The sequence below is a fragment of the Dipodomys spectabilis genome, unplaced genomic scaffold, assembly GCF_019054845.1.
Source record: "Dipodomys spectabilis isolate Male_0828 unplaced genomic scaffold, ASM1905484v1 ptg000137l, whole genome shotgun sequence".
In the NCBI taxonomy this organism is placed as follows: Eukaryota; Metazoa; Chordata; class Mammalia; order Rodentia; family Heteromyidae; genus Dipodomys; species Dipodomys spectabilis.
Genome location: NW_024870814.1, coordinates 2541102 through 2555208, shown reverse-complemented (window position 1 = coordinate 2555208; position 14107 = coordinate 2541102). Strand labels below are relative to the sequence as shown.

General features: G+C 35.7%; 1 protein-coding gene across 5 annotated transcripts in view; it reads right to left on the bottom strand.

Moving 5' to 3' along the window:
- The window catches only part of Ctnna2 (catenin alpha 2), a 1105512-nt gene that overhangs the window by 74987 nt on the left and 1016418 nt on the right, over nt 1–14107 (bottom strand). For all 5 annotated transcript variants that reach the window (XM_042690427.1, XM_042690430.1, XM_042690428.1 and 2 more), the window contains one exon: nt 11437–11637. In XM_042690427.1, the coding sequence (XP_042546361.1) occupies nt 11437–11637 (201 nt within the window). The remainder of the gene's footprint in view (nt 1–11436; nt 11638–14107) is intronic.

Sequence of the window (14107 nt, the reverse complement as noted above, 5' to 3'; positions counted from 1 at the left end):
TTTCTGTTTGAATGATAAACCCACGCCTTTCACTACATGTAGATGCACATGGATCAAGTACAAAGGTGACTGGACTCTTGAATCACCAGCAGACTTGAAGACTGAATTATGGCATGAACAAAACTTTTTACTTATGATCATGATTTCTAACACATGCTCTAATCCTGGTTATACCTTTCATCATAGTTGGCCATATAGATTTCCTGAGATGTAGAGAAATGATTTTTACTTAAAGTCAAATGGAATTTTTCCCACTTATTGAATTCATATTTTTTCCTTTTAAAAGTACAACATGATCTTTGAATCACGTGCAATTTTTACATTTTCTCTATATAATTCTCTTACTCTATCTTCTACTCCAATCGATTTTTATAATTACCTCAGCTTTTCCCTCTGTACTGTCTCTCATATTTTTGGCCCCCCCTGACAACATCCTACATAGCATCATCTTGATACAATGGATCTTTTGTAGTCTGGTACCCATAGCATAAGAAAATAAGGTCAAAGTTGCAGAGCTTCTGCAGGGCAAATGACATAGCTAGCAAGATCAATAGAAAGCCCACGGATTGGGAGAAGATCTTTACTAGCCATACCACAGACAAGGGTCTCATATCTAAAATATACTTGGAACTCAAAAAATTAAACTACCCAACAACAAATCCTCAAAGAAACAACTGCCCAATGAGTAAGTGGGCGAAAGACTTAAAGAAAAGCTTCTCTGAAGAAAGAAGGATGACCAATAGACACATGAAGAAATGTTCAACATCCCTAGCCATAAAAGAAATGCAAATCAAAACAACATTGAGATATCACCTCACTCCAGTTAGAACAGCAAAAATCAAGAACTCTAACAACAGATGCTGGAGGGGATGTGGACAGAAAGGAACCTTACTTCATTGTTGGTGGGAATGTAAACTTGTTCAACCACTTTGGAAAGCAGTATGGAGGTTCCTCAAAAGACTTCACCCAGAACTCCCCTATGACCCAGCAATCCCACTTTTGGGCATTTACCCAAATGTTTACAAACAAGACCACACTAAAGCTACCAGCACAACTATGTTTATTGCAGAATTATTTACCATAGCTAAGATATGGAACCAGCCCAGATGCCCCTCAGTAGATGAATGGATCAAGAAAATGTGGTATATGTACACAATGGAATTCTATGCCTCCATCAGAAAGAATGACATTTCCCCATTTGTTAGGAAATGGAAAGGCTTGGAAAAAATTATATTAAGTGAAGTAAGCCAGGCCCAAAGAAACATAGGTCCCATGGTTTCCCTTATTTGCAATATCTAGTATATGTATGAGTCAAGCGGAAAAGGTCAGATAATGTGATGTAAGGAAAACGAACCCTTAAATATATATTTTAACGTTTTTTTTCTTTCATGCATGTGTTTCTAACGCATTTATAAGATTATTTCTTTGTTGCTTTGTATGTCCCTCCCCCACAGTATAACCCCCGCTTTCACTATATTTGATGTCAGTATAACTTGTGGAGGAGATGGGGACAAACAAGTCGTTTAAGGATTCAGGTGGACCTGTTGCAACAATGAGAAGTACAAAATGTCATGTCAAAAATGAGCTTTACAATGTCGGTGTGGGGGGGGAGGGGGGGAAGGTTGGGGGGGAGGGGGGAGGCTGGGAAGGGAGGTGAAGGGTAAACAAAGGAGGAGGCTGCAATGCTTGGTAAGAAATGTATGCATTATCCTGCCCATGTAATTGTAACCCCTCTGTACAGTATGTTCTCAAATAAAATAAAATAAAATTTAAAAAAAAAAAAGAAAATAAGGTCATCATGCCAGAAATTGAGTGTGTTCCTACGTGTTCTATTCTGTCCATTTGTCAGACATCCTAAAATTCTTTCCTGATTATGCTACTTGTCATTATGTCTCTCAACCTATACATTTGCAAATATGGGTATGTGGAAAGAGAGGGAGCCAATGGTTCCTCCCTGAATATTAACGCTTGTATCATCCCTCACAGTGAATTGTGTACATGACTACCTTCTACCCAGACAAAATTGTAAAGGAACTGGGACAGCACTGTGACAAAGGTATAAAAAGAAGTGGGTCTCTATCTTGTTTGTCTTTTATAGTTATCTTGGTGATTATTTTGATTAAGATGAAAATAAAGCCAGTTGCCATCTATAGACCAGCCTACAATGTTAAAGAACTGAGAGCTCCTTGGTCATCAGGCAGAAAGGAATGGTGACCCTATGCCCAACAACAAACCAGAAAGAATGACCTTCCTATCCACTTAGTAAGCCTGAAGGTGGATTGATGACAGGATTCCAGCCCTGCTCAACACTTTGACTGTATCGTTACTGAGAGATCTTCAGGCAATGGCACACTACAGATTTGGCCTCTACCCAAACACTCATTTTTTCATTACAGGTAAATACACCTAGCATCCTTTAGCTAGTTGGTGGTACAACCATACTGATTCACTGCCAACAAAAAAAGCAGTCTTTGTGGGAGGGAATGAAGCTTAAAAAAAAAAAAAAAAAAAACTCTCAAAAGTGTGTCAATTTTCAAAATTGGAAGTTGGTTTTCCTTATTCTAAAAACTGAGTTTCCTCAGTTTTATATTTTTCTGTAGCTCTTGGTAATTACAATGTTCCATTATGTAATAAGGAATTACATGTGAAACCCAATCTCAGGGAAATATCTAATAAACTCATGCCTGTATAACTCGGTTGCCAAGAAGGGCAATGTTCAATGTCAAACAATGTGTTCCAGTGTGACCTCACCACATCCATGAGGAAAAGAATGTTCATAAAATAAAAGTTAGAATGATGAGAAGGGTGACATTGATCAAGATGCATTGTACTTCTAATCTAATTTAGGGAATTATAACCTCTTTATGCAATCACTTAATAAAATTCAAAAAATTAAAACTTTATAGGATAGGTTAGAGAAATTGAGATTCAAGCCCAGTTTTCCAAGTTCTGATGAAACCTTCATTCTAGTAAATCTCTCAGCTTAATCTAATATTCTTATAAAACTATTTCCTAGCTCAAACTTATGCAAATCTAATTATTTAGCTTAGTTTGTTGAATTTAAATTTTGAGTGAAACATCTTCAAATGCATTTTAAACTGGTATATAGGCAGTGTAAAAATAAATCTTAAGTAAATCTTCCTTTTAATTTAAATCATCATCTGTCCATGCTAATGGTATAGTTTCTTTACAATATTATCTTTTGATAAGGTTTCACTATTCGGAAAAAATGTGGAACATTGAAATCCAGGAGCCAGGACAAAGTAGCCCAAATTAGTCTGATCCCTGTTCTTGTCTATTTCTGCCTCTCTAGATAACCATCATCACCGTTTAGGTAATCCAAGCTCCTCTGCCCTGTGTGGGTCCTTGGGCTTCCATTCATCAACATCAGTCATCTCTTTTCTCTGTGGGAGTTCCTAAATGCTGCCATTTTCATAAGATCATGTTTGGAAAGTTATAATGTACATTTCCAACATCAAAATCAAATTCGAGTTCCAGAAGGCCATACATAACCCATGAGCTGAATTGTTTGATAAAAGATGAAAAAGGGCTGCCTTGAAGAAGGGGGGAAAAAAGCAACTCTAAATTCCATTCATGACAGCAACCCTTAGAGAGTCAGAGAGCATCCATCTGCTCTTGTCTAGACACAAAATCCTCTACCCAAGGAAAGAAAGTGCTTACTTGGAAGAATTTCTTATAGATTAAAACAAGCATTTCAAAAAATAATCGCAAATAATTAAGAGGAAAGTTGAGTGAATAAAGAATTGAGTGCACAGCCTTATTTAGCTTACAGTGTTCATCAAAACCTAGTTTGCTAAGAGTTGTTTGTCATCTGTGCAGTTTAAATACTTAGATTGCATTAAGATGTAGTAAAACACTTGCTAAGAATTTCTTACTCATGATTTAAAAGATCTTGATTTTGACATTAAATGTGCAATTTTTAAGGAAATGGTAAAATCCCTCAAAATAAGCACCGGGTCATAGTTTTCATTTACATTAATAAACACTTTTGAGTTTCAACTCTTATCAAGCTTGGAGGAAATGAAGGGGTGTTTTTGCTTTCAAGGGGTTAAAATTAAAATCAATACACAAAGTTAGAATGATGTGCTCATGACAGACTACTAGAAAAGATACACATTAAGACTAATAAGAGGCAAAATGGCAAATAATCAGTATTTGAGACACAGGGCAACATATGGTCAGAGTCAAAGGAATGATACAATGAGAGTAATGCGGACAAGAAGTGGGATTGGCTATAGTGGTTACATGGAGGATTTTGCTAACAAAAGTCAGCTAATACCAGAGTTGGTAGAGTAGGGATGGCAAGCCAGGTGGATTATCATTTGGGGTTATTTTGACCAGAATTTAAAGAACTCCTCCGCTCATTATGTCCACGGGTTATTTCTGACCCTCCAGGTATTTCAGATCTTCACATCTTTAAACGGTTTCTAGATTAGTAATTTATTACATGTGTATTCAAGTGACTATCAGCACCTGACTCAAGCACCTGTCGCAGAAGTGGTAGGTTCACTCTATAGAGGAGCTGATGAAGCTAGACTTCCTTCCCAGGTTATGCCATTAACACATCCAGTTTCTATGAATACCAGTGCTGATCCTGATAGACAAAATATACAGGATGCTCCGTATCCCCATTCCCACTACCATAGCTGCAGTACATACAGATGAACAAATCAGTACCAGTATTATGAATCCATTGTAGTGATTCATGCAGATTCAGAAATTCATGTGCTTTCTTTTGATTTTCTACTGACAAATGAGAACCAGGAAAAAAAAGTGTACTTGGTTCTGTCTGTTGCCCCAAATCCATAGCAAACAAATGTGTAATTGTGAGTTTTCCTATGTCCACTTCACACCATCCCCTGTTCCATTGATCAGGATATCATTACTAGGCTCAAATTAGGCACTATACTTTCTCTTAACAATATTATTACTGGAGTTCTTTTCCTACTCTGATAAACCTGATCATTTCTAAAAATTGTAGGAGAAAGCATCATTTACAAACTAGCCAGTGTAGAGAAACATTTTCATGTTTCTACATGATTAGGGATTTCTGAGCAAAAATTACCATCCACTTGGTACAAAAGTTGTAACTAAGACTGACAACTCAATAGAAGTTATAACAAAGAGGTAAAGCATCTGGAGAACAGTTTTATTTCCCCCAAGTGATATGTATTCACCTTTCAAACTGGCATAAACTAGAATACATAGATTTATTTCTCAAAAGGTTACAACTAGAGATTTGTAACAAGACCTTCAGGGCACTTGTTTACATGAAGAGGTAAAGATCTCTATTCAGCCCTCAGGGGAGAAGGGATAGCAGATCACCAACTGCTATATAAACTCCCAGGACCATAACTTGTGGTTCCTCTGCTGCAGTACAGATGTCCTCTGTATGTGCAGCATTTACCAAGCTACACTGGTTGTGTTTGGGGAGGGAGGGAGTGGAGGAGGGAGGAGAATGGATAGATAAGGGGATGTAAAAGCCAATGTTGTTAAACTAGTAAACTAGTAATGAGTTTGTTCTCTAAGCCCCAAATTTTTTACTCAATTTCAGGAGAAAGTGAATAAACAGATGTTTTTAAAACTTATGAGTCAGTTTTTTATGATGCATATAAGTCTGTATGTATCAGTCATACAGACAAAAATGAATAATTACATACACATCATCTATTTTAAAGCTATTACATAATTTTCTCATTCCTCCCCTTACTTCTGACTTCCTACAATCATAGATGTTAAAGCCACCAACCTATATTTTCATTCATATCACAATCATTTTGACTATTCAAGGGGAAATAAAATACTTTACATCAATAGTAAGGGTTATATTAACTTATATTTCAAATATATTAAAATGTCCAGACTGAGAAACCTCAGACATTACAATGCCTGTTAAAATTCATTCCTTTCATAATCTCATTTCAAGGTCATTCATGGAGAAGTGATTTTAGACTGTAACAGTCTTTCTGGTCTACAATATTTTGGCCTTCCCAATAAGCTGTTTCTACCAACTTCTTCAGATATTAATATTTCCCTTACCATTTCCTTCCAACCCATCTATAATAAAACAGGTCACCCAAAGCCTGTCTAATGGAATGAGTTCACTCAATTAGTCCAAGTCTACAAATCCTGTCTCAAATACCTGGCAGATTCTGTTCCTTCAAAATGTTGAAAGTAGAAGGAAAAATAAATCTATCTGAAAACTTTAATCTACACTCTTCAGGTTCCTGGTAAGCAGGTTTTTAATTGGAAAAAAGGTGCAGTTTTTGTTTGAAATTAATATAAAATGTTTTATATTAATTTCATAAATATACATAAACATTAAACACTATGTCATCTTAGGCTGTGGGTATGTAAGAGAAATATCTACTGCTAGGAACCAAATCTGATTATAAGCACAGCTTTACAGCTTTACACTGAAAAAGACCAACTAAATGTCAGGAGACATTTAGTTCTTCGTTGTCTCTAATTGGGGGACATGACTTTGCTATTAAAGGACTTGTCCAGTAAATAGATATTGTAGAGGAGGAGGAAACTGAGAACATTACAGTAAGCACAATCATCACAGTACAGATATGATTTCCCAGGAGAGTAATGGAACACCCATTCAGGCGGAGAAGGTTTGTACAAAGGATGTTCAAGCAATGATTTTGTTGAATACAAGGATCAGGAAGCCAAGAACAATGCTGCACACATCCCAAGCTTACGGTAGTGACTATTCTTGAAAGACAAAGATCCAGAAAATACAAGAGAAAACCTGGCCTAAGATTAATTAACTAATTTGTTCAAGTTAAAAGTAATAGTCAAACAATTGAGTTCTACTAATTCCTATTTTGGATTCCTTCAACAGTGTTTTACTGGCCCAAATGTATCTATAATACACTTTCTAGTCTGGATAATTTTTCTTGATGATCCTATTTACCTATACAGACATTATGCCAAAATCTCCTTGCTTTTTTGAAGAAATTTAGGTTAAGGAGGATGAAAATATAAATGATACCATATTTGGCCCCCATGTACTCCAGAAGAATGAGATTTCAGCCAAAATTATCAATATATGGAAATTTCATTTAAAATTATGTTCTTGGGGTGGGGGGGGGGGCTAAGAGGATAGATCAATGGTAAAGCACTTGCCAGCATATCTGAGGATCTGAGATTGATTGCTAAGTACCCTATTAAAATAATCCAATGAACAAATAAATAATTTCTTTAATTTTTTTTGGTCTCTTGTCACCACTGAGAAGCAATGTCTGGCAAAATCTCATAGCTCTTCCAACCCTGTAACATTCATATTGCTACAAACCTGCGCCAGCTATCACATTCACAAAACCGACATTTTAACACAATCCATCCAGTGAAGAATGATCTTCTCTGTGCATATCTAAATATGGTATCACTGAGTCCATTCTCCTCCACCCCTCAGACTCCTGCAGCAACTGAGTTTGGAAATGAGATCTCTGAAACTCTTCAAGCATGTACTTACTTCCGAGCTGATGGAAATTAGTTACAATACAAATTTTATTAAAAGGCACCCAAAATATGACATGTATATTATTTAATAGGTATCCTAGGGTCCATTTTCTTGCGTTTCCACCAACACAGATTAATTTCTTAAGACATAGGTAAAAGTTTACACAATGCTTACCTACAATTTTAGCATACTAGTATTTCACAACAAAATATTTTCTTAAATCATTCACTGTCAATACACAAAGAAGTATCTGACACGTCAGACCTTGTCTTTACTGAGAACGAAAAATAATTCATACAAAATAAACCACAGATGGTTTTGTTATTCTGTGGGTACCTTTCAATTTCATAACCACTCAATGAAAGCAAACAGGGGGATACAGTGATAATCTTCTCCTGCACCTCCTTGCTCTTTTCTGCATGGCTAAACAGGGCTGACCCCTGCTTATGAACTCCTTTGACAGCAATATCTGGTTTAGTCAAAGCTCTGTGAGCATTCTGCTCTTTTATAAATACTTCTTTGTAATATACTTCCACAGCACACTCCATACTGGATCCTGTCTGTAGTACATAGGTTTTATTTTGCTCTGTTTAAATTATCCCTACTGGGGGGCAACTTCATCTTAGTGGAGTGATTCATTTCCCCTCCCTAAACCTTCAAGGATACCTGGCAATAACTCTAGATGGTTTTTGTTATAAGAATTTGAGGTGTAAACAATTCTTGATAATAAATGTACTCATTACCTTGCTCATGTGGTTGTAACCCTTCTGTATAGTATTTTCACAATAAAAAAAAAACTTATTGAAAAAAGAATTTGAGATGAAAAGGAGAGGAGATACTCTAATCCTCCAGTGAGTTGAAATTGGGGGTGCTTCTAAACATTCTACAATGCCAGATGTCAATCCCCAGGAAAAACTAGATAAATCCAAAATGTCAAAACAGTGAAGAGGCTAAGAGTTTCTGAGTATGTATATTGAAGCCAATGATTCAGATTTAAGAAACAAAACAACAAAGGAAGGGGTAACAATGCTTGATAGGAAATGTACTCATTATCTTACTCATGTAACTGTAACCTTTTTGTACAGTGTCTTTACAATAATTTTTTTAATGAACAAAGAAAAATATCTGTAGAACTTTGTAGGTAAGTCAGGCTAGAAAACAAAACACAAAAAAACACCTGACCATTTGTTCAGTTTTTTTCTCTTTGTCATATTCCACTTACTAACCACTTTCCCTTTGTATCCACTTTCCCGCTCTATTCTTCCTAAACAAAGTTGCATAAGCTTATATAGAAAAGTGACCAACTCAAAAAAACCCCATAAATCAAAGGTAGAAATTTAATCATCAATAATATTCATAATTTATATAATTTGAGGCAACATGACTTCTTAGCACAGGTCCTGACATTAGAACTGATCTATTATCTAATCTAATTTTTAGATAATATATAAAAGCAAACAAAACCTCATTTAACCACTATCACAAAGCTGATTTTTGGTTCTTTCAAAACTACATCTGTCTACTCTATACAAACACAGTACCCAGCAATCCTGATGAGCAACCAGCCAGCTTACAGCTAACATTTTGGCTTTCATTTCTGGGGCAAGTTTCTAGTTACTTAAGATTACAATATTGTTTTTGATTAAGAAGAATAATTGAAGACAGAAGCAAAAGAATTTGTAATGTCTTAGAATATTCAAGCTCTTAGCCCATCAATAAAAATGATATTTCCATATTTTCGATTAGGGTTTTATGTAAGTGTCTATTTCAATCTCTCTTACACGATCGTTTTCCTCATTACCTTCCATAGATTCTGAAAAAATGGAACCTATCTTGCTTAACTACTGTATTCTGTTAGGAGCTGGACATAGTTATCAAATTTTAAAACACCATATATAGAAATCTTCAGAATGCTCAATCATTGCAAGAAGAGCTGGTGTGAGAACATCTAATGGTTTGACAATAAGAACTAAGTAACAATTAGCAACACTAATCCAGAAGTGGTGATTATTTCATTGACTGTTTCTTAAACAGAAAAAACAGCCACATAGTTATTTACATTTTTAGAGTGTGGATGAAAGATATTTTAAAATTTCAATCAACTAAGCAGTTGCCCTTACATTTAAGTAGATGTTGGCCCAATGAGTAGGAGACTAAAATGTCTCCTAAATAGTACCTGAATTCTATTGGAGATCAAAGTCACATATTTGCTCTGTTTCTAACATTTGCTACAATTGTTCTCATTAATCATGTGCAGGTTAAGAATCTTGTCTCTGCTTCTTTCACTCTGTTGATATTCTTTATGCATGTTTAGCATCAAGACAGTCTACTATGTGTTAAATATACTACATAAAGTTAAGACTTTGCAAAATAGAGTTGGTGAGTCCAAACATATGAATCAGAATAAGTGGAGGGGAGAATAGTTTCTCCTTTCAAGATAAAAAAAGTTTCTAAACTGGAGAGAAAAATGACAGTTTCTAACTCACTTAAACAAGGTATAACTAACTGTAAAGCTTGTCTTAGATTGTACTATTGAATGTAAAGGCCATACCTATTTGAAGAAAACAGTACAAAACCCCAGCTAATTAAAATGTAGATAAATCTTATTGTACTTATCATTGTTACTTTAAATTCTAAGTCTGTTAAAATTCTCAAAAGCATCAATCTAGGTGTGTTCTTTGTTATATATTACACTCTTCCCTTTCTTCTCATATGTCAGGGAAAATGACCAATGCTTGTAGTTATACACATTTTCTCTTGCTATTTACAGGCAAACAAATTCTTTGTAAATAATATTTTCCCTGCAGGAGAAAACATATTTCTACTAGCATGTCTCATCATGCAGAACTTGGAGCAGTGCTCTATGTGACCTTTCAAAGACATCTATTTTTAAAATGCCTAGTAGTGTCTAAAGTTCATGTGCAAACTCTTCCAAAAGATCCTGTTGGGGTTTGAGGGAAAGGTTTTCTGTGCATACATATGACCCAATTCATTACTCATTCACAGCTTCAACATGGAGTTACATTCTTATTTTATCCTATAGTTTTCCCTTTTCCAAACATTTCTTCTTTCTCTCTCTCACACATTCATGCATACACAAACATAAACACACATGCATACCAAAAAAAACATACAAAGCACAAATGACTTAAGTGTCTCAAACCAAGAGATATTTGTCTAGAGTGAAAAAACTACCTCCCCTCCCCCCCAAAAAAAGATCCAGTCTTTTCAATGTTGTAGAATTTTTCTGCTGACTTGGTAGAAGAACTACTACTAACTCCATAGAAGGGGGTCATTTTTCTATCTCCATGCACTAGAGACTTAAGACAAGCATTCACACTTAGTTGTGTCTTATAACAGCTATAAGTCCTTTGAGGTGACCACATGCACCTGGAGCAGCCATAAAAGGCTGTCATCAAGGGAAGGTAATGCCATTTTAGCTGTCTGCATTTCCCTTCCTATGAGCATTTTTTCCTTATGTATTTCCTGGAGCCTGTATGCTTCACACTGACACTACACAGCACTTCTTTAAGGTCCTAGCTTCTCAAGTAATAGAAGGAGAAATCATTTTCAAGTTCATATTACAATTTCCAATCACATCCATACCATTTTCCTTATCTAGCCTCTTTATTGATTCAAATCTACATGTTCTCATTTATCATGACAAAGAATACAACTTCCTATGTCTACTTCCTAAAGTCCCTATGAGAACCCAATGAAATTACATAGGAAAACTAGTCATAGGTCTAAAATAGTAAGATTGTTATTCTGCTAAATGTATCAATTCAAACTCAAGAAACAAAGTACACCGAAGTACTCCATGCCTCTTACTGCATTCTATCTAGAAGCATAAGGGACTATATAAAACAATGAACCACCTTTGTTCAGGCACAGAAATTAATCATGGCATTAACAATTTTGCTAGGTATATTGTCCATAGTTACCTGTCTCTGAAAGCAATTTTGTAGCTTCCAGCACCTTCTCAGTGTAAACCCCAGCTTCATAGTTCTCCATCTCAGCGTTGATGATGTGTATGACCCGAGCTGCCCGGCCTCTGATGGCCCCTGCTGTGCGGTCCAGAGTATCCACATCTCCCTCTTGGAGGGCTATCACACATTTGTTTACATCCTCCAAGATGTGATTTTCTGTGGAAAGAACACATGCATATATATATATAGGACTTTAAATCACACAGAATTTAATAACCAACCTAAACAGTGTCAACAACTATGGTGAGCCTCTCCTTGTATATCTCACTACAATCCTAATAACACTGAAATGCTATGTAAAATCTAGTTTATAATTGTAGTTGTAAAATCTAAAATCAAGCTAGGGGCCTTGGGGCTCTACAGAAGGTTTCTGGATCCTAATGCTAGATGTTCTGATTCACGAGGGTAGAAGAAATAGAGATCCTATGAAATTTCTAGATGATGCTTCTACTACCGGGATGGATACCTCACTTTAAGCAGCACTGATGTCAAGAAAATCTTCTCTTGTTTCAAAGACTGACATTAATTGCCTAACAGAATCTCCTGAAAGCTGTCATACTAAATGCATTCATATACTCCTGTAACCTCAGCTTTCAAGAGGCTTGAGCCAGAGGATTTTGAATTCTAGGCATATCTGGGCTATACATTGAGTACCAGGCTAGCTTGAGGCTATCAATATAGAAAGTCATCCAGTCAGTCTTTTCAACTCATGTGATACAGAAGGTATATATACTTGGAAAGATGTGTAGGTGAAGATAGGAGTTCCCTAAACTTAAAATACAATCCAGTGTGTGATTCATTTTTTATTAGATTACAATCAAAGCAAACAGCTCTCTCCCTTCATTGCCCAAAGCCAAAAACAAGCAGCTAGAGGGGGAAGGGTTTATATTCATTCCTGACACAGAGAAACCACATGCCCTTGCGTTTTAGTTAAGTAATAGTTAATCTCCCATGTCCAATGTAAAATCTGTAATTATATTCTTTGAACAATCCTGGAGAAAACATTTTTCAAAATGTTTAATGCCTTTTGGAAAGAATAATATTAAGCACCTATACACTGTAATGTACTGAATGTTTATGTCCCTCCAAAATTCATATAGTGAAATCCTATGTAAGGACGGTTTCCATCATTTCACTAGTGTCTGTGCATGTGTGGGTTCTGGAATTTGAACACAGGTCTTAAAGTGCTGTCTCTGAGCTAATTTGCTCAAGACTAGCACTATACCACTAGAGCCACAGCTCCACTTCCTATATTTTTGCTGTCTAAATGAATATAAGAGTCTTACAGACTTCCCTGCCCAAGCTAGCTTTGAACTATGATCTAAATCTCAGATTCCTGATTAACTAGGATATTAAGTGTGAGGCACTGGCATCTGGTTCTATTCTTGCATTTGAATTTAGATTTCAAATGGAAGAAAGAGCATGCAGAAATCATATATGGATATACATATGGTTTGAACAAGGACCTCATATTGTTTGAGGTATTGTATTAAAAAGTAATAACAGTTTTAGATGACTAGGTATAAGTAAAGAGACAAGTGGAATTATTGCCTTATCAAAAGAACTCCAGAGAGGTCTCTCTATTCTTCCACCTTGTGAGTATTAACAGGTACAAGATGGCTCACAATGAGGAGCAGTTTTTACAAAATATCTTTATCTCAGATTTGCCCACGTGAAGAACAGAGAGAAACAAGCTACTCAGGAGGTTGAGAGACTCTTATCTCCAGTCAACTATCCAAAACTCAGAAATGGTGCTGTGACTCAGATGCTCAGGGACAGTGCCCAGGCCTTGGGTTCAAGCCCCAGGATGAGTGTATGTTTTTCATTGTTTATAAGCATCTCAAATTATAATGTTCTGTTTAGGCATTCTGAACAGGTTAAGATACAAATACACATAAATACATATGCTTTAATCAGATAAACAGAACAAATTCACAAAGTAATCAGCCTCTAAAAATTATAGCAGCCAAATTCAATCAATACTTGCAGGACAAAAATAAAATTTTAGCTAAAAAGTTTCTATAGCTAGTTCTGATTTTAAAGATCCTAAAAAACAAGAGTTAAAAATGATATTCAGAAAATTACAGTCTTCCAAAGAAGATTCCTCTCCTACTTTCATTAAAGAAAACATTCAGAGGGAATTATTTGTTCCTTTAGGAAACTGGGTAACCCTGGGTAGAAAGTTGCCAAGTATAAGTTGCTATTCATAAAAGAACATCTATTTTGACCTCATTCAATATAACCATGTTATGTTCACTTGTACAGCACATAATGAATTTCCCCTTTGAACTGAAAACTATTGATATTCAAAAGCTTCTGCAATTCAAAATTTAAAACATTTGTATTTTATTTATAAAATACAATGTATTTGAAAAACTGTACCTTCTCATAAAAATATGAATTCCTTGGTCTGTACCTGTTATATTTGGTACAAATATAGATTCTTGGACTCCTTGTTATACTCTTCTCCTATGCCCTGCCTACTCATGTCTGGTGCCCAGTGTGCTGGATTATATCAAGAAGGGCAGTGAATTATTTGGAAGAATCTACATGTGATTCATATTTGCCTTTCTGATAGCATCGTACTAACAGCAGGAAATCAAAGAAGAGATACTTGATGAATATA